Source organism: Musca vetustissima, unplaced genomic scaffold, assembly GCF_032173495.1.
Source record: "Musca vetustissima isolate MV318-11 ecotype Yass unplaced genomic scaffold, APGP_CSIRO_Mvet_v1 utg4709, whole genome shotgun sequence".
Classification (NCBI taxonomy): Eukaryota; Metazoa; Arthropoda; class Insecta; order Diptera; family Muscidae; genus Musca; species Musca vetustissima.
The window spans coordinates 556,083-573,375 of NW_026888605.1; the positions used below are offsets into that span (position 1 = coordinate 556,083).

At 36.2% G+C, this 17,293-nt stretch overlaps 5 protein-coding genes across 6 annotated transcripts in view; all 5 read left to right on the forward strand.

Moving 5' to 3' along the window:
* Positions 1-17,293, forward strand: part of LOC133336437 (protein lifeguard 1) — a 307,141-nt gene that overhangs the window by 81,609 nt on the left and 208,239 nt on the right. The gene's annotated exons all lie outside the window — the stretch shown is intronic.
* Positions 2,780-5,671, forward strand: LOC133336445 (DNA replication licensing factor MCM4). Its single transcript, XM_061544740.1, has 6 exons — positions 2,780-3,078; positions 3,135-4,063; positions 4,131-4,502; positions 4,609-4,975; positions 5,030-5,482; positions 5,544-5,671. Exons 1-6 carry the CDS (start codon positions 2,803-2,805, stop codon positions 5,637-5,639), a joined length of 2,493 nt encoding a protein of 830 aa, XP_061400724.1. The 5' UTR covers positions 2,780-2,802; the 3' UTR covers positions 5,640-5,671.
* Positions 6,248-10,242, forward strand: LOC133336469 (protein inturned). Its single transcript, XM_061544767.1, has 2 exons — positions 6,248-7,104; positions 7,713-10,242. Exons 1-2 carry the CDS (start codon positions 6,248-6,250, stop codon positions 10,240-10,242), a joined length of 3,387 nt encoding a protein of 1,128 aa, XP_061400751.1.
* On the forward strand, positions 11,891-12,988 carry LOC133336470 (gastrula zinc finger protein XlCGF8.2DB-like). The gene is made up of 2 exons (XM_061544768.1): positions 11,891-11,974; positions 12,047-12,988. Exons 1-2 carry the CDS (start codon positions 11,891-11,893, stop codon positions 12,986-12,988), a joined length of 1,026 nt encoding a protein of 341 aa, XP_061400752.1.
* On the forward strand, positions 13,737-17,138 carry LOC133336471 (GPI ethanolamine phosphate transferase 2). Its single transcript, XM_061544770.1, has 10 exons — positions 13,737-13,885; positions 13,938-14,316; positions 14,376-14,555; positions 14,615-14,745; positions 14,814-15,025; positions 15,097-15,302; positions 15,405-15,987; positions 16,051-16,107; positions 16,174-16,628; positions 16,692-17,138. The coding sequence occupies exons 1-10, from the start codon at positions 13,737-13,739 to the stop codon at positions 17,121-17,123; spliced, it is 2,784 nt and encodes a 927-aa protein (XP_061400754.1). The 3' UTR covers positions 17,124-17,138.

Consider the following 17,293-nt stretch of genomic DNA (forward strand, 5'->3'; position numbering starts at 1 on the left):
ATAAATTCACATTTGAGCAAGTACGTCCAATGATAGCTGTGTTCCAGACTATACAATATACAGTAATATATTGTATACAATTGGTATGTTCCCGTACTGGAAGAATCTACTGGATTTTGCTATTCTATTCGATGTCATAAAGGAAAATTCGTTATCGAATAAATAAATCAATATATCATACAATGTGAAGTTCCCTATGTTTATCACTTAACGCCGTCATGATGCTTTATTCAGGCAATGCAACTGTGCGTTGCACAATTTTCGCGTAGGGATACGTAGTCGGGAGTAAATTTCGACTTTTAGACTTTTCGATTTTTGTCATCAGACGAAATAAAATTCTGGAATATGTAATTTTTGGGAAATTTATTCTTTTTGACAATAAACCAAGTATAAATGAAGAAAATCGAAAATCGATCTTGAAAAGTCGCTTTTGCGATTTCCTCAAAGATCACAAGTCGACTTCGCTCAACGCGAACATTCTGAGCGAACACCGATTTTTGTACATTGTTCAACTGGAATCATTCTCTGAAAAACAAATAAATTCGTCCCATTCCTAACAATTGAGAGCATTTATCGAAAAAATATTTATTTTGACAGCATGGAAAAGTTTCTAAAGGGTCCCATACACCATATATCATGCCGTACAAAATTTATCATAGTATGTGTAATTTTTTGAAAGTTTATTTATGTATGTGTGACACACACAATGCATGAAGAAAATCAAAATAGTTTTGATTTTGAAAATGAAACCCTTTCAATCTGGTGAATTTAATTCATTTTCAAAGTTGACAGTAAATAATTTTGTGTATACAATAATAAAATTGTGACGATATAAAAAAGAACTGAATTTACGACTCAAACTTCAATTTTTTTGAAAAAAAAAATTGGAATAATAATTGAAGAGTTTGCCACACACTAGTCAATCTCACACATACACAAAGGGGTTAATCGACATGATGTATAGTGTGTGGGACCCTTAATATTTACAATTTTTTTTCAGAAAATATAAAAGTAATGAATGAATATTGTAAAACTGAATGGAAGTAAATTTAGTTTTTTACTTATTTGGACACATCCTTCTTTCTATTCCATTCTAACTCGCATATAAAACAAGAAACAAATGTGGGATACACAAAAAAATATACTGAAGTGTTTTGATGTGTGACATATATAAAAAATGTATTAAAAACAACAACATTTTCAGAAAAGAATGGAAAGCATATGTCTATGAACTCTCTATAGTCAGGAGAAGGAGAGTTTTTTTTCATTTTGATTCATAAGTGATGCACGTAAATAAGTTAAAATTTTGGTGTAAAACAAGAAACAAAGTTTCAAAAACTAAACTCTGAAGACATACATTAAGAATAGTGTTTTATGAACGAGTTAATTCATGTACGTAATTGGTCTGTTCCCGTGCTGCAAGAATCTACTACATTTTACTACGATAACGATTTTTACCTTTATAATATCGGAAAAAATAGTAACAATTAGTGGATTCTTGGAGTAGGGGAACAGACCCAATTCTTAGAACGAACTACGTTGCTCAAATGTCCATATGAACATGGCATTAGACATTTCAACACATAAAGTCGATTAGTCGAAAGTCGATTTACTTATCCCTAATCATAATTTGCCTAATACCATGTTCTGACGAGCATTCGAACAACGTAGTTCGCTCTCAGACATGAATTAACCCGTTCATACAACAATATTTTTAATTCATGTCATCAGAAATTTCTTTTTCAAATTTGTGTTTCTCCTTTTATACCGAAATCTCAACATATTTGTGTTTATTACCTATGAATTTAAATAGAAAAAATTATTCTCTTTCTCCTGAATATAGTAAGAACCCATAGCTATATACATTTCATTCATGTTTTCCATTTTTTCTGAAAATTTTGTTGTTTTTAATACATTTTTATATTTTCTCAATTCAAATGTCACATATAAATATTTGGAGAATTTTTTGGTTTCTGTTTCCCCAAATTTGTTACTTGTTTTGTACGCATTATGTAGATAACAAAATTTACATGCTGCTGCATATATAAAAACTAGACAATTTTTTACTTTTCATTCATCATTTTCAATTTTACTGAAAAATTTTGAAAATTTTATAATATATATTCAAAAAAAAATTTTTTTTATATATATTCATACTGTCAAAATTAATTTATTTCCGATAAATACTCTCAATTGTTAGGGATGGGGAAAATGTCTTGGTTATTCAGAGAGTCATTCGAATTGAACAACGTACAAAAGTCGGTGTTCGCTCAGACAATTTTGTATGGGGAACTAATTAATTACTTCATAATTAAGGGTCGAACAACGCTCGTCTGTACATGGCATAAACCTCATTCGATAACAACGCGGTTTCCATCTCTCTCCCACCTCATTCGTAAACTTTCCCTTATACCACTTTGAACTCTTCTTTATCGGCCATTTTGTCTTCTCTTCCCATTCGTTAGTACGTGGAACGTTTTTTCATTTGTTTGGTTTTCGCGCCAAATACCCGGTTGGCTCCGGTGGCTTCGCTTGCTGTTTGCATGCAATTCCTTCCTGCATGCAGTTTATCGTTGACTGTTGTTGAGTGAAGATATTTTTTGTTTGTTTTTGTGCAAAGACTGAAAAGAAAATTATTAAATATGTCCAGTCCAGCGAGAACACCAAATAGCGCTATAACATCAAAGGGGCAAAAAACCCCAACGCGTTGTAAGTATTTGGTTCCATTAATATTAATTTAATAATTAATTAATTTAATATTTTGATATTGCAGCTATAAATGCTCCAGATGCAGAAACGCCAATGCGAATGGGACCTAGACATGGTCAGGCATCTGATAATATTAGTTTGCCGCCAACATCACCGGGCAATATTAGTTTACCCGCAACAAGCCCAGCCCGTGGCTTGGGAGCAAATATGAGCGAAATTGATTTATCATCGCCATTGAATTATGGCACACCAAGTTCAATGGGCTCGATTCGAACACCACGCTCAGGCATTCGTGGTACTCCTTTAAGAGCCCGTCCAGATATAAGAACTGATAAAAAGATGCGGCAAGTTGCCATTGGCGGTACTGGGGTAAGTCCACATGTAGATCATTCAATATGTACAGTCAATAAAATCAATTATTACAGCTGGAACCCATACCGGAACGACAATCGGAAACTACTGACCCGGCATCAGAGGTATCTTCAGCACCTCAAATGGTTGTGTGGGGAACCAACGTTGTTGTAAGCCATTGCAAGACCAAGTTCAAGCAGTTCTTATTACGGTACATTGACCCATTGGCTGAACAAGATGAAATCTCAGAGAACACCGATGTCAACCAACCATTATATTTGCAAAAATTGGAAGAGATTCATACCCTAGAAGAACCTTACCTAAATCTCAATTGTGCTCATTTGAAAACGTTCGATGAGGCGTTATATCGCCAGCTCATATGCTATCCCCAGGAAGTTATTCCTAGTTTTGACATGGCAGTAAACGAAATGTTTTTTGAGCGCTATCCAGCTGCTATACTTGAACATCAGATACAAGTTCGACCTTTTAATGCTGATAAAACACGTAATATGCGTTCTTTGAATCCAGAAGATATGGATCAACTTATCAGTATCAGCGGTATGGTAATCAGAACATCGAATGTTATACCCGAGATGAGAGAAGCCTTCTTTAAGTGTATTATTTGTGACTTTGTAACCACTGTGGAAGTTGATCGTGGTCGTATTGCACAACCTACTTTGTGCACAAACTGTAATACAAATCACTGCTTCCGCTTGGTTCACAATCGTTCTGAATTCACCGATAAACAATTGATCAAGCTTCAGGAGTCTCCAGACGATATGGCTGCTGGGCAGACACCACATAATGTGTTGCTTTATGCACATAATGACTTGGTCGATAAGGTGCAACCTGGTGACCGTATAACAGTTACAGGCATTTATCGTGCAACACCAATGAAAAACACTAGAACCGGATCGGCGGTTAAAAGTGTTTACAAGACACATATTGATGTGGTGCACTTCCGAAAAGTCGATAATAAAAGATTGTACGAAGAGGAAGAAGGGTAAGAACCAACACATATTTGATATTTCTTTCTTGAAATACATGTAAATTATATTTGCAAATTACAGGAAAGATCACATATTTCCCCCAGAACGTGTTGAACTACTACATGCATTGTCTCAAAAGCCTGATATTTATGATAGGTTGTCTCGAGCAATCGCTCCTTCAATTTATGAAAACGATGACATCAAGAAGGGCATACTTTTACAATTGTTTGGTGGTACGAAGAAGAAACATGCCACATTGGGAAGACAAAACTTTAGATCTGAAATTCATTTGCTGTTATGTGGTGATCCGGGTACCTCCAAGTCTCAATTGTTGCAGTATGTCTTCAATTTGGTGCCGCGTTCACAGTATACATCCGGTAGAGGTTCATCTGCGGTGGGTTTGACTGCGTATGTAACAAAGGATCCGGAAACAAGACAATTAGTACTGCAAACGTAAGTAACCCCATCTATGTCTAAGGTGTTTGAAGACACCTTAGTTTATGTTCTTCTTACTTCAAGTAATATTGACATTTTCGGTTTCACTCTTCTTTGGCATCAGAGGAGCTTTGGTTCTGGCCGATAACGGAGTCTGCTGTATTGATGAATTTGATAAAATGAACGATGCCACCCGTAGTGTTTTGCATGAAGTCATGGAACAGCAAACTTTAAGTATTGCCAAGGCTGGTATTATTTGTCAATTAAATGCCCGCACATCTATATTGGCTGCTGCCAATCCAGCTGAATCCCAGTGGAATAAGAAGAAAAACATTATCGACAATGTACACTTGCCGCACACTCTACTGTCGCGTTTCGATTTAATATTTTTGGTATTAGATCCTCAGGATGAAGTTTTTGATAGACGTTTAGCTGGCCATTTGGTATCACTGTACTATGTTACACGCCACGAAGAGGAGGACACTATGTTTGTATGTTTTGAATATTTATTGTTCTAGTCCAACAAATAACTATCGTATTTATAGGATATGAGTGTTTTAAGAGATTACATAGCATACGCCAGAGAACACATTTCGCCCACACTATCAGAGGAAGCTCAACAACGTCTTATTCAGGCTTATGTTGATATGCGTAAAGTTGGCGCCGGTCGTGGTCAGATTTCTGCCTATCCAAGACAGCTTGAAAGTTTAATTCGTCTTTCAGAGGCACATGCTAAAGTCCGACTAAGTCAACAGGTTACAGTACAAGATGTTGAGGAAGCATGGCGTCTACATCGTGAAGCATTGAAACAATCAGCCACAGATCCATTGTCAGGAAAAATAGATGTGGGTATCTTGACAACAGGCCTTTCTACAGCGGCCCGTAAGAAACGTGCTGATTTGGTAGCTTCGATAAAAGAAAATCTTCAAAAGAAGGGTAAAATACCAACAGTTCCGTATCAGAAACTTTTTAAGGAAATCAAAGAATCGTCGCAAATTGTAAGTGTTTCTGTAAATATTTTTTTTTCTAAATATACTAATCTAGATGTCTTATTTTCAGCTTATTACACGAGAACAATTTGAAGATGCTCTCAAAGAAATACAGGATGAAGGAGTCATTGTGGTCATGGGCAAAAATACCATTCGCATATGTTAAGTTTTTTTGGAAACATTGTTTTACCATTATTTTTTTACAATATCATCAGAATGTAACAACTCGAATAAATTTGTTAAGTCTTCAACTATATATTTTATTAATTTAAAGGTTAGGCGAGATTGATTTAATTTTAACTTCTTGATTGTTAAAAGTAAGTCTCTCTTAAAAATATCCTGATTGCACAATATAGTATCATTTGCGGGAATTCTCAGACTTTAGCCAATATTTTTAACAAATTCTTACAGAATATTTAATGCACGTACACACTTATGGTTTGAATGTTGAACTAGTTTAATCGTTCATGTTTGAATTCTAATTCTTTGTACATTCGTTGTTTTCTATTTTGAAACAAAATTGGAAGCTTTTGTTTGGGGGAGATCTAAACTATTTATTACATTAATTTCAAGTATAAGCAAATGTCCTATGTGCTTGATTCCACAAAAAATCTACAATTGAAAAATATAGACCTATTTAACTAGCTCATTAGATCTTTTCAATGAATAATTCAATTGAATACTGTCGGCGACAATAATACTTCCAGTCGGCACAAGACTGTAAGGTATACGCGCCTGCGCTCTGTATACACACTTTAACATTTTTTGTTTATTATGCGAAGATATAATCCGGATTTTGTTCGATCTTCGACGACCGAAGCGGATTCTGACAGTAATTCCGAAGATGAATCCTATAGCAATTCATACAGTGACAGTGAATTTGCCAACTGGGAGCAATACGTGTGTGAAGATGGATCATTGTTTTATATTGAATACATACCGATCGATATGTGTAAAACAACAGCACCAACAATGGAAGCAACAGGTGAAGGTAAAGTTGAATTCCAGAGAGATTTGCCTTCGAGAAGTGGCAAAAAAGGCAGTCGAAGGCCAAACAAAGAAGAAGATAAGCCGCCACCAAAAGCAACAAACGATAGTATTTTATTTAGCAATGTGAACACCAGTGAGGATAGCTGCAAAACCCTGGAATTAGTGATTACTGCTGCCGATCGATATCGTTTTGGTCGTCGGTCAACAGCTGTGGAGTCTATATTGGGATTTAGTGTGGTGCCCTTTGTTGATAAGCCGGAATGTTTAATGGTGGATGCTTTCATTCATGATATGCCTGAATTCTTCCAACAAGGAAAACACATTCCCATAGGCAGGGGAGATTGGTTGAAATCGTTGGACAACATTGAAATTAGAGCCAGCAATATTGATGACTTATTGTTGCAGTTCGACGAGCCTACAAAGGTTTGCCTTAAGTTTCAAGGCCAAAACTCTCTGGCTTCTTCTGTAGACCTAAGAAAGGAAACTGAGGGTAGTGGGCCAACATATTCCAAAATCGAAAATTACTCGCAATTTTCCATGCAATTCGAACAGTTGCAAAAATCTTTGGAAAATACAGCTTCGATGGCATTTGGTCTTCTGATTTTGCCACCGGAATGCTATCAAAATGACGAACATAAAAAGTCGCTCTATTATTACCATTATTTTTTTATAATATCATCAGAATGTAACAATTCGAATAAATTTGTTAAGTCTTCAACTATATATTTTATTAATTTAAAGGTTAGGCGAGATTGATTTAATTTTAACTTCTTGATTGTTAAAAGTAAGTCTCTCTTAAAAATATCCTGATTGCACAATATAGTATCATTTGCGGGAATTCTCAGACTTTAGCCAATATTTTTAACAAATTCTTACAGAATATTTAATGCACGTACACACTTATGGTTTGAATGTTGAACTAGTTTAATCGTTCATGTTTGAATTCTAATTCTTTGTACATTCGTTGTTTTCTATTTTGAAACAAAATTGGAAGCTTTTGTTTGGGGGAGATCTAAACTATTTATTACATTAATTTCAAGTATAAGCAAATGTCCTATGTGCTTGATTCCACAAAAAATCTACAATTGAAAAATATAGACCTATTTAACTAGCTCATTAGATCTTTTCAATGAATAATTCAATTGAATACTGTCGGCGACAATAATACTTCCAGTCGGCACAAGACTGTAAGGTATACGCGCCTGCGCTCTGTATACACACTTTAACATTTTTTGTTTATTATGCGAAGATATAATCCGGATTTTGTTCGATCTTCGACGACCGAAGCGGATTCTGACAGTAATTCCGAAGATGAATCCTATAGCAATTCATACAGTGACAGTGAATTTGCCAACTGGGAGCAATACGTGTGTGAAGATGGATCATTGTTTTATATTGAATACATACCGATCGATATGTGTAAAACAACAGCACCAACAATGGAAGCAACAGGTGAAGGTAAAGTTGAATTCCAGAGAGATTTGCCTTCGAGAAGTGGCAAAAAAGGCAGTCGAAGGCCAAACAAAGAAGAAGATAAGCCGCCACCAAAAGCAACAAACGATAGTATTTTATTTAGCAATGTGAACACCAGTGAGGATAGCTGCAAAACCCTGGAATTAGTGATTACTGCTGCCGATCGATATCGTTTTGGTCGTCGGTCAACAGCTGTGGAGTCTATATTGGGATTTAGTGTGGTGCCCTTTGTTGATAAGCCGGAATGTTTAATGGTGGATGCTTTCATTCATGATATGCCTGAATTCTTCCAACAAGGAAAACACATTCCCATAGGCAGGGGAGATTGGTTGAAATCGTTGGACAACATTGAAATTAGAGCCAGCAATATTGATGACTTATTGTTGCAGTTCGACGAGCCTACAAAGGTTTGCCTTAAGTTTCAAGGCCAAAACTCTCTGGCTTCTTCTGTAGACCTAAGAAAGGAAACTGAGGGTAGTGGGCCAACATATTCCAAAATCGAAAATTACTCGCAATTTTCCATGCAATTCGAACAGTTGCAAAAATCTTTGGAAAATACAGCTTCGATGGCATTTGGTCTTCTGATTTTGCCACCGGAATGCTATCAAAATGACGAACATAAAAAGTCGCTCTATTATTACCCTGATAATCCCGATAATTTTCTGTACAAGGCACGTGGAAGCTTCCTCACGCTCAGTACAGTTCTAACGGAGGAATTAAAGACAAAGCCGTTCGCATCGCAATTGTCTTTCAATAACGAGGAATATGTTGTTTTCTATCGCAATTTGAATGGCTTTCTTGTATTGTTTTCGTACCTTGCCTCTATGGTAACAATTCCCGAAGGTAATCTGCGTGCCGATGAACTGTTGACATACATTTCGTTTATGCAGCCACAAATGAGCTTGGATAGTTTTAAAAATGCCACATTTATTCAATTTATGCACAATTTCTGCAACATTCAACGTATTCGTCTGATGTGTCAGAAGGATAGACACAGAGGAGGATTCCCTTTGGAAGAAGCTATTAAGGAATCACGACATTTACCCCTTCCAAAAGAGGCGCAATTGCGCATTTTCGACGCCCTAAGTGAAATGGAAGCCATGGATTATCGCAACTGGAACGATGAGCCATTGAATACACATCGCGAGTTCTTCATTTACGGCAGTACGCTGTACTACGATTGTTTTATGCTGACATCACAAATGCCCCTGGAAATGCGACAATACGTTGAGACATTTCTGCGTTGTCGTGGTGTGTTCGAATTCAGTGCTAAGCATGGCACCAAGGAACTTTATATTTGGGAAGAGGTTAAACTTCCGGATATGAGTGATAGGTACTTCTTGGCAGTTTGTGGCCGTGGACACTTGTTATTAACCGTTATTTTGAAACTATTTTGTCCCCCCGATTTTGATATAAATTCTAAAGTGCTTCCATCTTTGTTCTATATCGAAGAAATCCAGGAGACACTTGATCATCTCTTGCAATGTGGTATTGAATCGTTGGCAATGTTCTGGGCAGTTTCGAACAAACGTCCGGAAGTACAAAACCTTTTTGCGGATGGCAAACTGTTGGACTCGAGCAAAGAAGGAAAGAGAAACGATTTAACACTAATACGAAGAAAATCATCGCCCTCTTCAGCCAGTGCGAGTCATGCGCAACGAAGTGTCCACTATGAAGAGGATACGCAATTGTGTTCGTCTTTGGGTGGTTCATCGGTACACAGTTTAACACCAAGTGAGGATGATTCAAGCAAGAAACGACTCATTGCGAATGCAGATGACAGCGACAGTGGTTCGGACTGGGAGAATTTCATGGAAGAAAATATATTACGCTGTGCTATAGATGCGGAATTACAATCTCAGGTCACCGAATCCCTGTGGAAGGAAATTAGTAATGTGGTGCCCATAAATATATCATCGGGATGCCTTAATAACATTTACTATTACATTTATGTGGATGGCACCAATTGTACATCATTCTCGCCCCTGAAGTCTGCAAAGGATACGGCGCCTTTTGCTCGGGAAATGCATTTGGGCTTTCATGCAATACGCAAAACATTGCGATCGACCAGACATAGACGAGACTGGCAGAGGACTCAGAATACACGAGACCTAATGATTCCAATAAAAGAACATGGACTGACTGTGCAAGTGGTTGATAAAACTTCTCTGGAGAAGTATAAATTTGCCGTTATTGGACGCTTGTTTTTGTCGCCACCTCGAGAAGTTTATATTTGTCATAGACCAGATATGCCTGCAAATATGGTAGAGTTAGCATTCAGGTTGTCGTTTTTTGCTTCCGGTTAAATGTGTCCTTCTTTTAGGCAATTAATGTTATGCAATATTTATGTAGTATATATATAGTAATATAAATAAATATAAGTCAAATAAAAATAAATATGATTTTTATTTATTGTATGGAGCGAGGGCCATAGATCTTGATATGAATCAGTTAAATTTGACATTTTATTGAGATCGTATTTTGTCTACAATTTAAACCCCGGCTAGGGATTTTCTTCTACCATCATAAACTTTGCAATTTGGGCGGTCCCGATTTGTTCAAGTTTTTAGTGCTGTTATAGCGGTGTTATAGTACAACTAGATACACAAACGGAAGGAAAGCAATTCCGTTCGTTCATTTCATGGAATCGTTCATTTGAACAAAACGACGCATCCAATGCAGATTTAATAGGGTAGGCGCATCAGTACAACTAGTACAACTGTTGGTGGTACTTTTCGCTGTCAAAACAGTTGTCATACTTTTTAATTAATATTTTCTAAGTGAAAATTAAAAAAAAAATCAAATAAATCAATTTATTTTTGCCAAATATTTTTGACATGTCAATGCACTACATCGTAGTAACTACAACAGCTGGTTGATGCAATGGATCGCTGATGCGGCTACCTTATTAAATCTACCTTGGACGCATCTTTGAGTATTTTGTATTTGCATAAACACAGTAAACAAAATGATTATTTGCGGAACTATTTATTTGGATGAAATAAAAAAGAGATTTATTTTGAAATGCACAATTTGCGAGAAGAAATCAAAAGCCTACACCGAATTTACGAAGCACATAAAGAAGAAACACAAAACATTAGATGGTGTCGAGCCTGTAAAACTGTGTACGGAGGACGATGAACAAAAAGACAGCCTTCACCATGTTCTGCTGACGGAGGATACAGTTTCCTCGGTTGTTATGGTCAAACGAGAAGATGATGTTCTGGACACAGACATTGAAGATGAGAAGCCTCTCTTGCAAATCAAACATGAAATGGAGTTCGTCGATGAAGTGCCGAATGAAACGAAATTTGCCATTGAAACAGCTACAGATGTAGGGGTGGTAAACACAATTCCTTTTATGAGTGAGTCAATTTGATTGTTTTTTTTTTTTTTTTTGAACAGGGGGAGCCCGTTGTGGATCCAGTGGCTGTGCTCGAAGAAAATGAAATCCTTGATACAATGGACGATTTCGACTGCGATGTTAAGGACGACGACTATGTTCCAGACAACGAATCAGAGGACGATGTTGATAACTACGAAGTTGATGTGGATGAAGATGGTGAATCCGAATCGGAAAATGAGGAAATACCCGTGGTAACCGATAAGGTAATGCCGTATTTAAAATATATCACACTTTTTGTAAATTAAATATGGATAATTGGTGTCCCAATACAGTTTATTCCAACATTTTTCCGTAAAAAACGTTATCTGGATGACTTTTTGGATTTTTACAAAGGCCAACCTGTGTTATGGGATGTAAATAATCCAGATTTCGAAAATACAGCAGCACGCAAGGAGGCAGAGAGAGCAATTATGTTTGCTATGCAAAAGTTCAACATTTTTATGAAACCATCCGCTTTGAATAGTGCAATTAATAGTGTTCATAAATATTGTGCGATAATTAAATACCATTTAGAATCTCAAAGCCAGAAGAAATTGCCGGAAGTTTCAATGGGCTATTACAAAAAATGCGAATTTCTGCAAGAGCTCTTAAACAAGAAAAACATTACGGGAGAACAATTTATTCAAAAAGGAGTGAGTAGAATTGAATACCGAAAGGCTGAAGAAAGTTGAATGTATTTTTACCATAAAAATATCCTTTTGCAGAAACCATTGCAATTGAAGGAGTGGAATGAAGATACTTCGAGATTTATTGACATATATGGCACATTCCCTATTCTGTATAACGGCGATCATCCATCATATGGTGATGTCGATGGTCGACAAAAGGCTTTGGAAGAATTTTCCAGCATTCTAAAGAGCCAGCACAATATTGATTTTAATGAGGATACCCTAACATCTGCCATCGAACAATTGCAGTCGTGGTACTACAAACTGAAGCAGCGCAAAGAGAACCAGTATTCCAAACTGAGTAAAACTGATGAGAGGTATTATAAAAAGTGTCGAAGTTTTATGCCCAACGAACGTCCACGCCATCGATTCGTTTGCAACGTATGCAAGAAAAATTTCAACCTGCGACATAACCTTCAGACACATCTATATAAAATCCATCAAGTTGGGGACTTGCCGTTTGGTTGCGATCAATGTGAGAGAAGGTTTGAGTCGAAGTTTGCCCTGCACGGTCATGTGCAAAGGATACATGTTGGCAAGACATATCCGTGTAAATTTTGTGATAAAAAGTTTGCCGTTCCATCAGAACTGAAAATACACAGCACAATCCATTCGACCGAAAGACCGCACATTTGCGAGTTGTGCGGCAAATCGTTTAGACTGAAAGTTCAACTTGGCTACCATGTCACGGCCATACACACGAAAATACGAGCATTTAAATGTACCATGTGTCCAAAGGACTTCCTGAAAAAACGGGACTTGACCGATCACATCAAATCGCATCTAAATATAAGAGATAAAATTTGTGAGACTTGCGGCAAGGGCTTCTCCAATTGTCATTCGTTAATACGACATCGACAGATTCATTCGGAAGTGAAGAAATTCGCCTGTAAATTATGTGATGCGAAATTTCATCAGTTTGTTGGGCTGAATGGTCACATGAAACGAACACATAATATAATAAAGAAGCCAACATAAAGTATTTGTTGGTGAATGACTATTTTATATATAATTTATGATTAGAAATGTACGCATAGCTGGATAGTAATAATACATATATATAAAAGTAATTATAGCATTTATTATTTTAATAATAGGGGGTTGGGTTTTTGCAAATAAAAAAACTAAAATTTTGCCAAAATGCAACAATCAAATAAATGTTGAGTTGATTGACCCAATTATAAAAAAACCTTCTTACCGTTAGGAATTTTTAAAAATTTGCACAAAAAGTTATTTTCTTATATAAGTCGCACAGCAAAATAATGTTCCATTAAAACTAGAACTGCGTGTTATGAACAACGACGTATACGAATCCAATTTAGTCTGAATTTTCACATAAAAACGAAAATACAACTTACAGTAACAGATAAGTCGCAAAAATTTTAAAAAGTTGCTCACATAATAAGATATGTTTAAAAAGGTTGCACATTTTAGTCGCACAACGGTTACTCTGATAACACATCATGTTTGATTTTGTACAAATATTTAGTATTGGTGTCCCAAGGTCTCTATGCTATCTAAAAACTAGACTTATCACTTTTTGCTCTGCAATGGACTGATTATCTAAAATCATCTGTGTAATGTTATTAATTCAAGATGAGTGGCATTTTTGTATTTTGTTATATCAAGAAGAAGAAGGGGGTGGTTTATAGATGTAAAAAAACTCAACCCGGCGTTTCATTAGAAAACAACAAAAGTTGCCCAGTAGTAGTAGTAGTTAGTATAAATGGATCATCCATTTAATTACCTTTTCCATATTTTGACAATATTCGTCGGTGGTTCTCTACTATTCCTTATTGGATTTTTTCCCGTCTCCAGAAATTTGACTGTTGGAAATGATTATGGAAACTCTACCTTATCTCTCCTTGATAAGACGTAAGTTGTGTGTAAACACTTGTCATTGGTATTAACTTGGTTGTGTCCGCAGGCTGCCCGAGCCCTCATTTAAGCACGAACGGGTGATTTTAATGCTGATTGATGCTTGGCGATGGGATTTTGCTAATCAAACCAACATGCCTTACTCCTATGGAAGTGCTTGCAATCATATTAATATTAAGGTCAATGTACCAACAGTCACCATGCCTCGCCTGAAAAGTATAACGACTGGCACAGTTTCAAATTTTATTGATATAGTGCTGAATCTGGGTCATACCGAGAAGTTGGCTGATTCTATTTTACATAGGACACGAGCTAAGGGCAAAAATATTGTCTTTTCTGGTGACCGAACATGGGTACAACTTTTTCCGGAATTGTTTTTACGACAAAAACCGAACATCGATTCATTTTTTGTCAATGACTTTTATGAGGTAAGATTGAAAATCTCCCCTCCAAGGGACCTCGTTTTTAGTGAATTTAATTTTTGCAGGGTGATAAAAATATAACAGCAAATGTTAGAGAAGAACTTTCTCTTAAGGACTGGCATCTTATGATATTACATTACTTGGGATTAGATCACATTGGTCATGTCGAAGGATCTCATAGTAATAAAATCTTTGAAAAACTACATGAAATGGATGATGTTATCAAATACATAGCAACTAGTTCCGTAAGTTGCATTTCATTTATCAAGGAAGCGGATTTCACACATATACATATTTTTTATAGGAATTTAAGAATACCGTTTTACTGGTAACTGGCGATCATGGAATGCGAAATGGTGGTAGCCATGGAGGTAGCGATAAAGAGGAATTACATGTTCCCCTCATGCTGTTCTCCGATAAATGTACAAAACGAAAGTATGATAGACAAGATACACGATCACAAAACAATAATTGCTATTGTTATCTGTTCTTATTATTATTAGCTGCACAATTGATTACAATCAAATTGATATGACACCAACATTAGCCGTCCTTTTAGGTGTAGATATACCTTTTTCATCTGTTGGTTGTTTAATTTCCGAATTCATAGAAGACCTTTCCAAGGAAGAACAACTATATTACTATTACAAGAACGCATTGCATCTCATAGAGAAGTTTAGAAGGAAGTATAGCCTAAGTCAAATCAAAGCTCAAGGTATTTAGTAAAAATCTAATTGTAATTGATATGTCATTGGAACTTTCCTCTTACGCGCTTCGGTGATTTAGGATACTCGGACTACTATTTCTGGTTAACTGAAGCCGAAATGGAACATAAACACTTTTTGGAAAGTAATTTCACTAGTTTTTTGTCCTACGAAAAGGCAAAAAAGAATTACATTCGTCTATCTAAAAATATTTCCAAGTTACTATCGGATAGCTCAGTTAAATACGATAACGATTTAATATTTATCTCATTGGTATTGACCACGACGGTGAGTAATGCACAGTGAAACACGGCGCACTCAAACTACATACGTGCTTCATTTTAAACGTTTCTATACGGTAAACTTTAAAACTAATGTATTTTCATTTAGACTGCCGTACACTTGATAACCAAGGTTCTCTTCGGTACAAAGGATAACTTTAATAAAAAGTGGCAACAATTTTCGTCTGGTCGTTTATTTTTAAGCATTGTTGCTGGCCTTGCCATAAATTGCATTGCACATTTCTTAGAGTTTATCTATTCGAGACACTTCATATATTCGGCTGTGCTAACAGTTCCTATAGCGATAAGTATTTACCTGGCCATTGAAATATGCCTGCTGGTCGTTCAAATACTTATACCCATGTCCTATGATCGCAAATGTTACTTTAAGCTTACCATTCCATGGATGCTGTTCGCATTCTTCATTTTCCATACCTTTTCATTGGTCTCATCGTCGTTAATAGAGGAGGAACATCAGACGTGGTACTATCTGACACCAACAATAATGATTTATCTCACAGCCCAAAATGTTTACTACGGCATACGAAAAATGTGGAAATTAGAAAATAACTTGGTCATTTTAGCTTCAGAGCTGTGGCAAATGCGCTACGTGATAGTGGCTATGTTAGCAATTGTCTTTTGTCGACGTCTGAATCAAACTGGTGACAAATGGCGTCATCTAGAGGACATTGGTATGAACTTGCTACTGCATTTGTTGTTAAATGTATCTGATTCTAATTTAAAACCTATTACAGGTGATATTTTGTCCAGAGAACACAATCAACATTATCTCCTAATAGCTTTTGTTTGTGGTATGTAAAATATATATATTTTCTTTTTTCAAGTATTTATTTTCTACACCTTTGGTTATTTTATAGCCTTAATTTTTCTACTTTGGTCACTAAAAAAGTACAACACGCCATTGCAAATGGTAACCTGTAGCATTGCACTCGTTTGCGTTTTTCTATATCGAGAGTGGAGTAAATCTAGCGCTACTGTAGTATTGTTGGTATTTTGGCTAAGTGTGTGCGTAACCGCATTTGTTCGTTATCGTAATATATTCTGGAAACCGAAACACTACGGGTATGGCGTTAAAAGCAACTTAGTTGACCTATTGGGCTCAAATTTAACCATAAGCTTATTAATATCGGCTCTCTTACACAAACCTCACAATGTGGTATTGCTGCCAGCCCTGTTGCTTTGCCTGGAGAGCAGTTATTATTTGTGCGATAACTTGCATCTGTACAATAGGAAATTGTACAATCGTTGTTACGTCCTAGTGTATAAGGCTGTTATGACCATATTCCTGGGAAACATGTTTTATTTCTTCCAGGTGAGTACGGACCTTGAGATGTTTTGCGTGTCTGCTTTAAATAAAACGTCATGTTACTTTTAGGGAAATTCGAATAGCCTATCAACAATTGACATAAATCCTGGTTATATTGGTTTGTCGTCCTACAATCCTTTTGTAGTGGGTGCTATGATTACCTTTAATACATATTGTGCCCCCATAAATGCATTCCTCTACCTAGTATGGCATATGTTTGTTACCCAGAAGAGCAGCTTGCCCCTACGCCAAGAAAAGGAGCAAGTCTCAAATGCTCAACTGCTTGAAAGCACGGAGGAGGATTTGTATCTAGTGATAAGTTTATTCACGGCCACCACAGTGATGCCTGTGGCCGTCTACTGGCTATTATTGATGGGCTTTCGCTATCACCTATTCATTTATTCAGTATTTGCACCAAAAGCCTTTTATGAATGCTTTCGTATTTTAGTATTTTATTTAAATTTTATTGTAACAAATTTGTACTTTAGGTTATTCCAATAAAATCTTTAATCGCAAGGTATAAAAAATAAGTGATATAACTATTAAATGAATTCAATAAATAAATATTATAGAATAGTTGGGATGTAAAACAATTCGAGTAAATAAAAGTTTTCAGCCAACACATTAGGCACTGGCATGAACATTGGAATTTGGTCCATGGGAAAGTATAA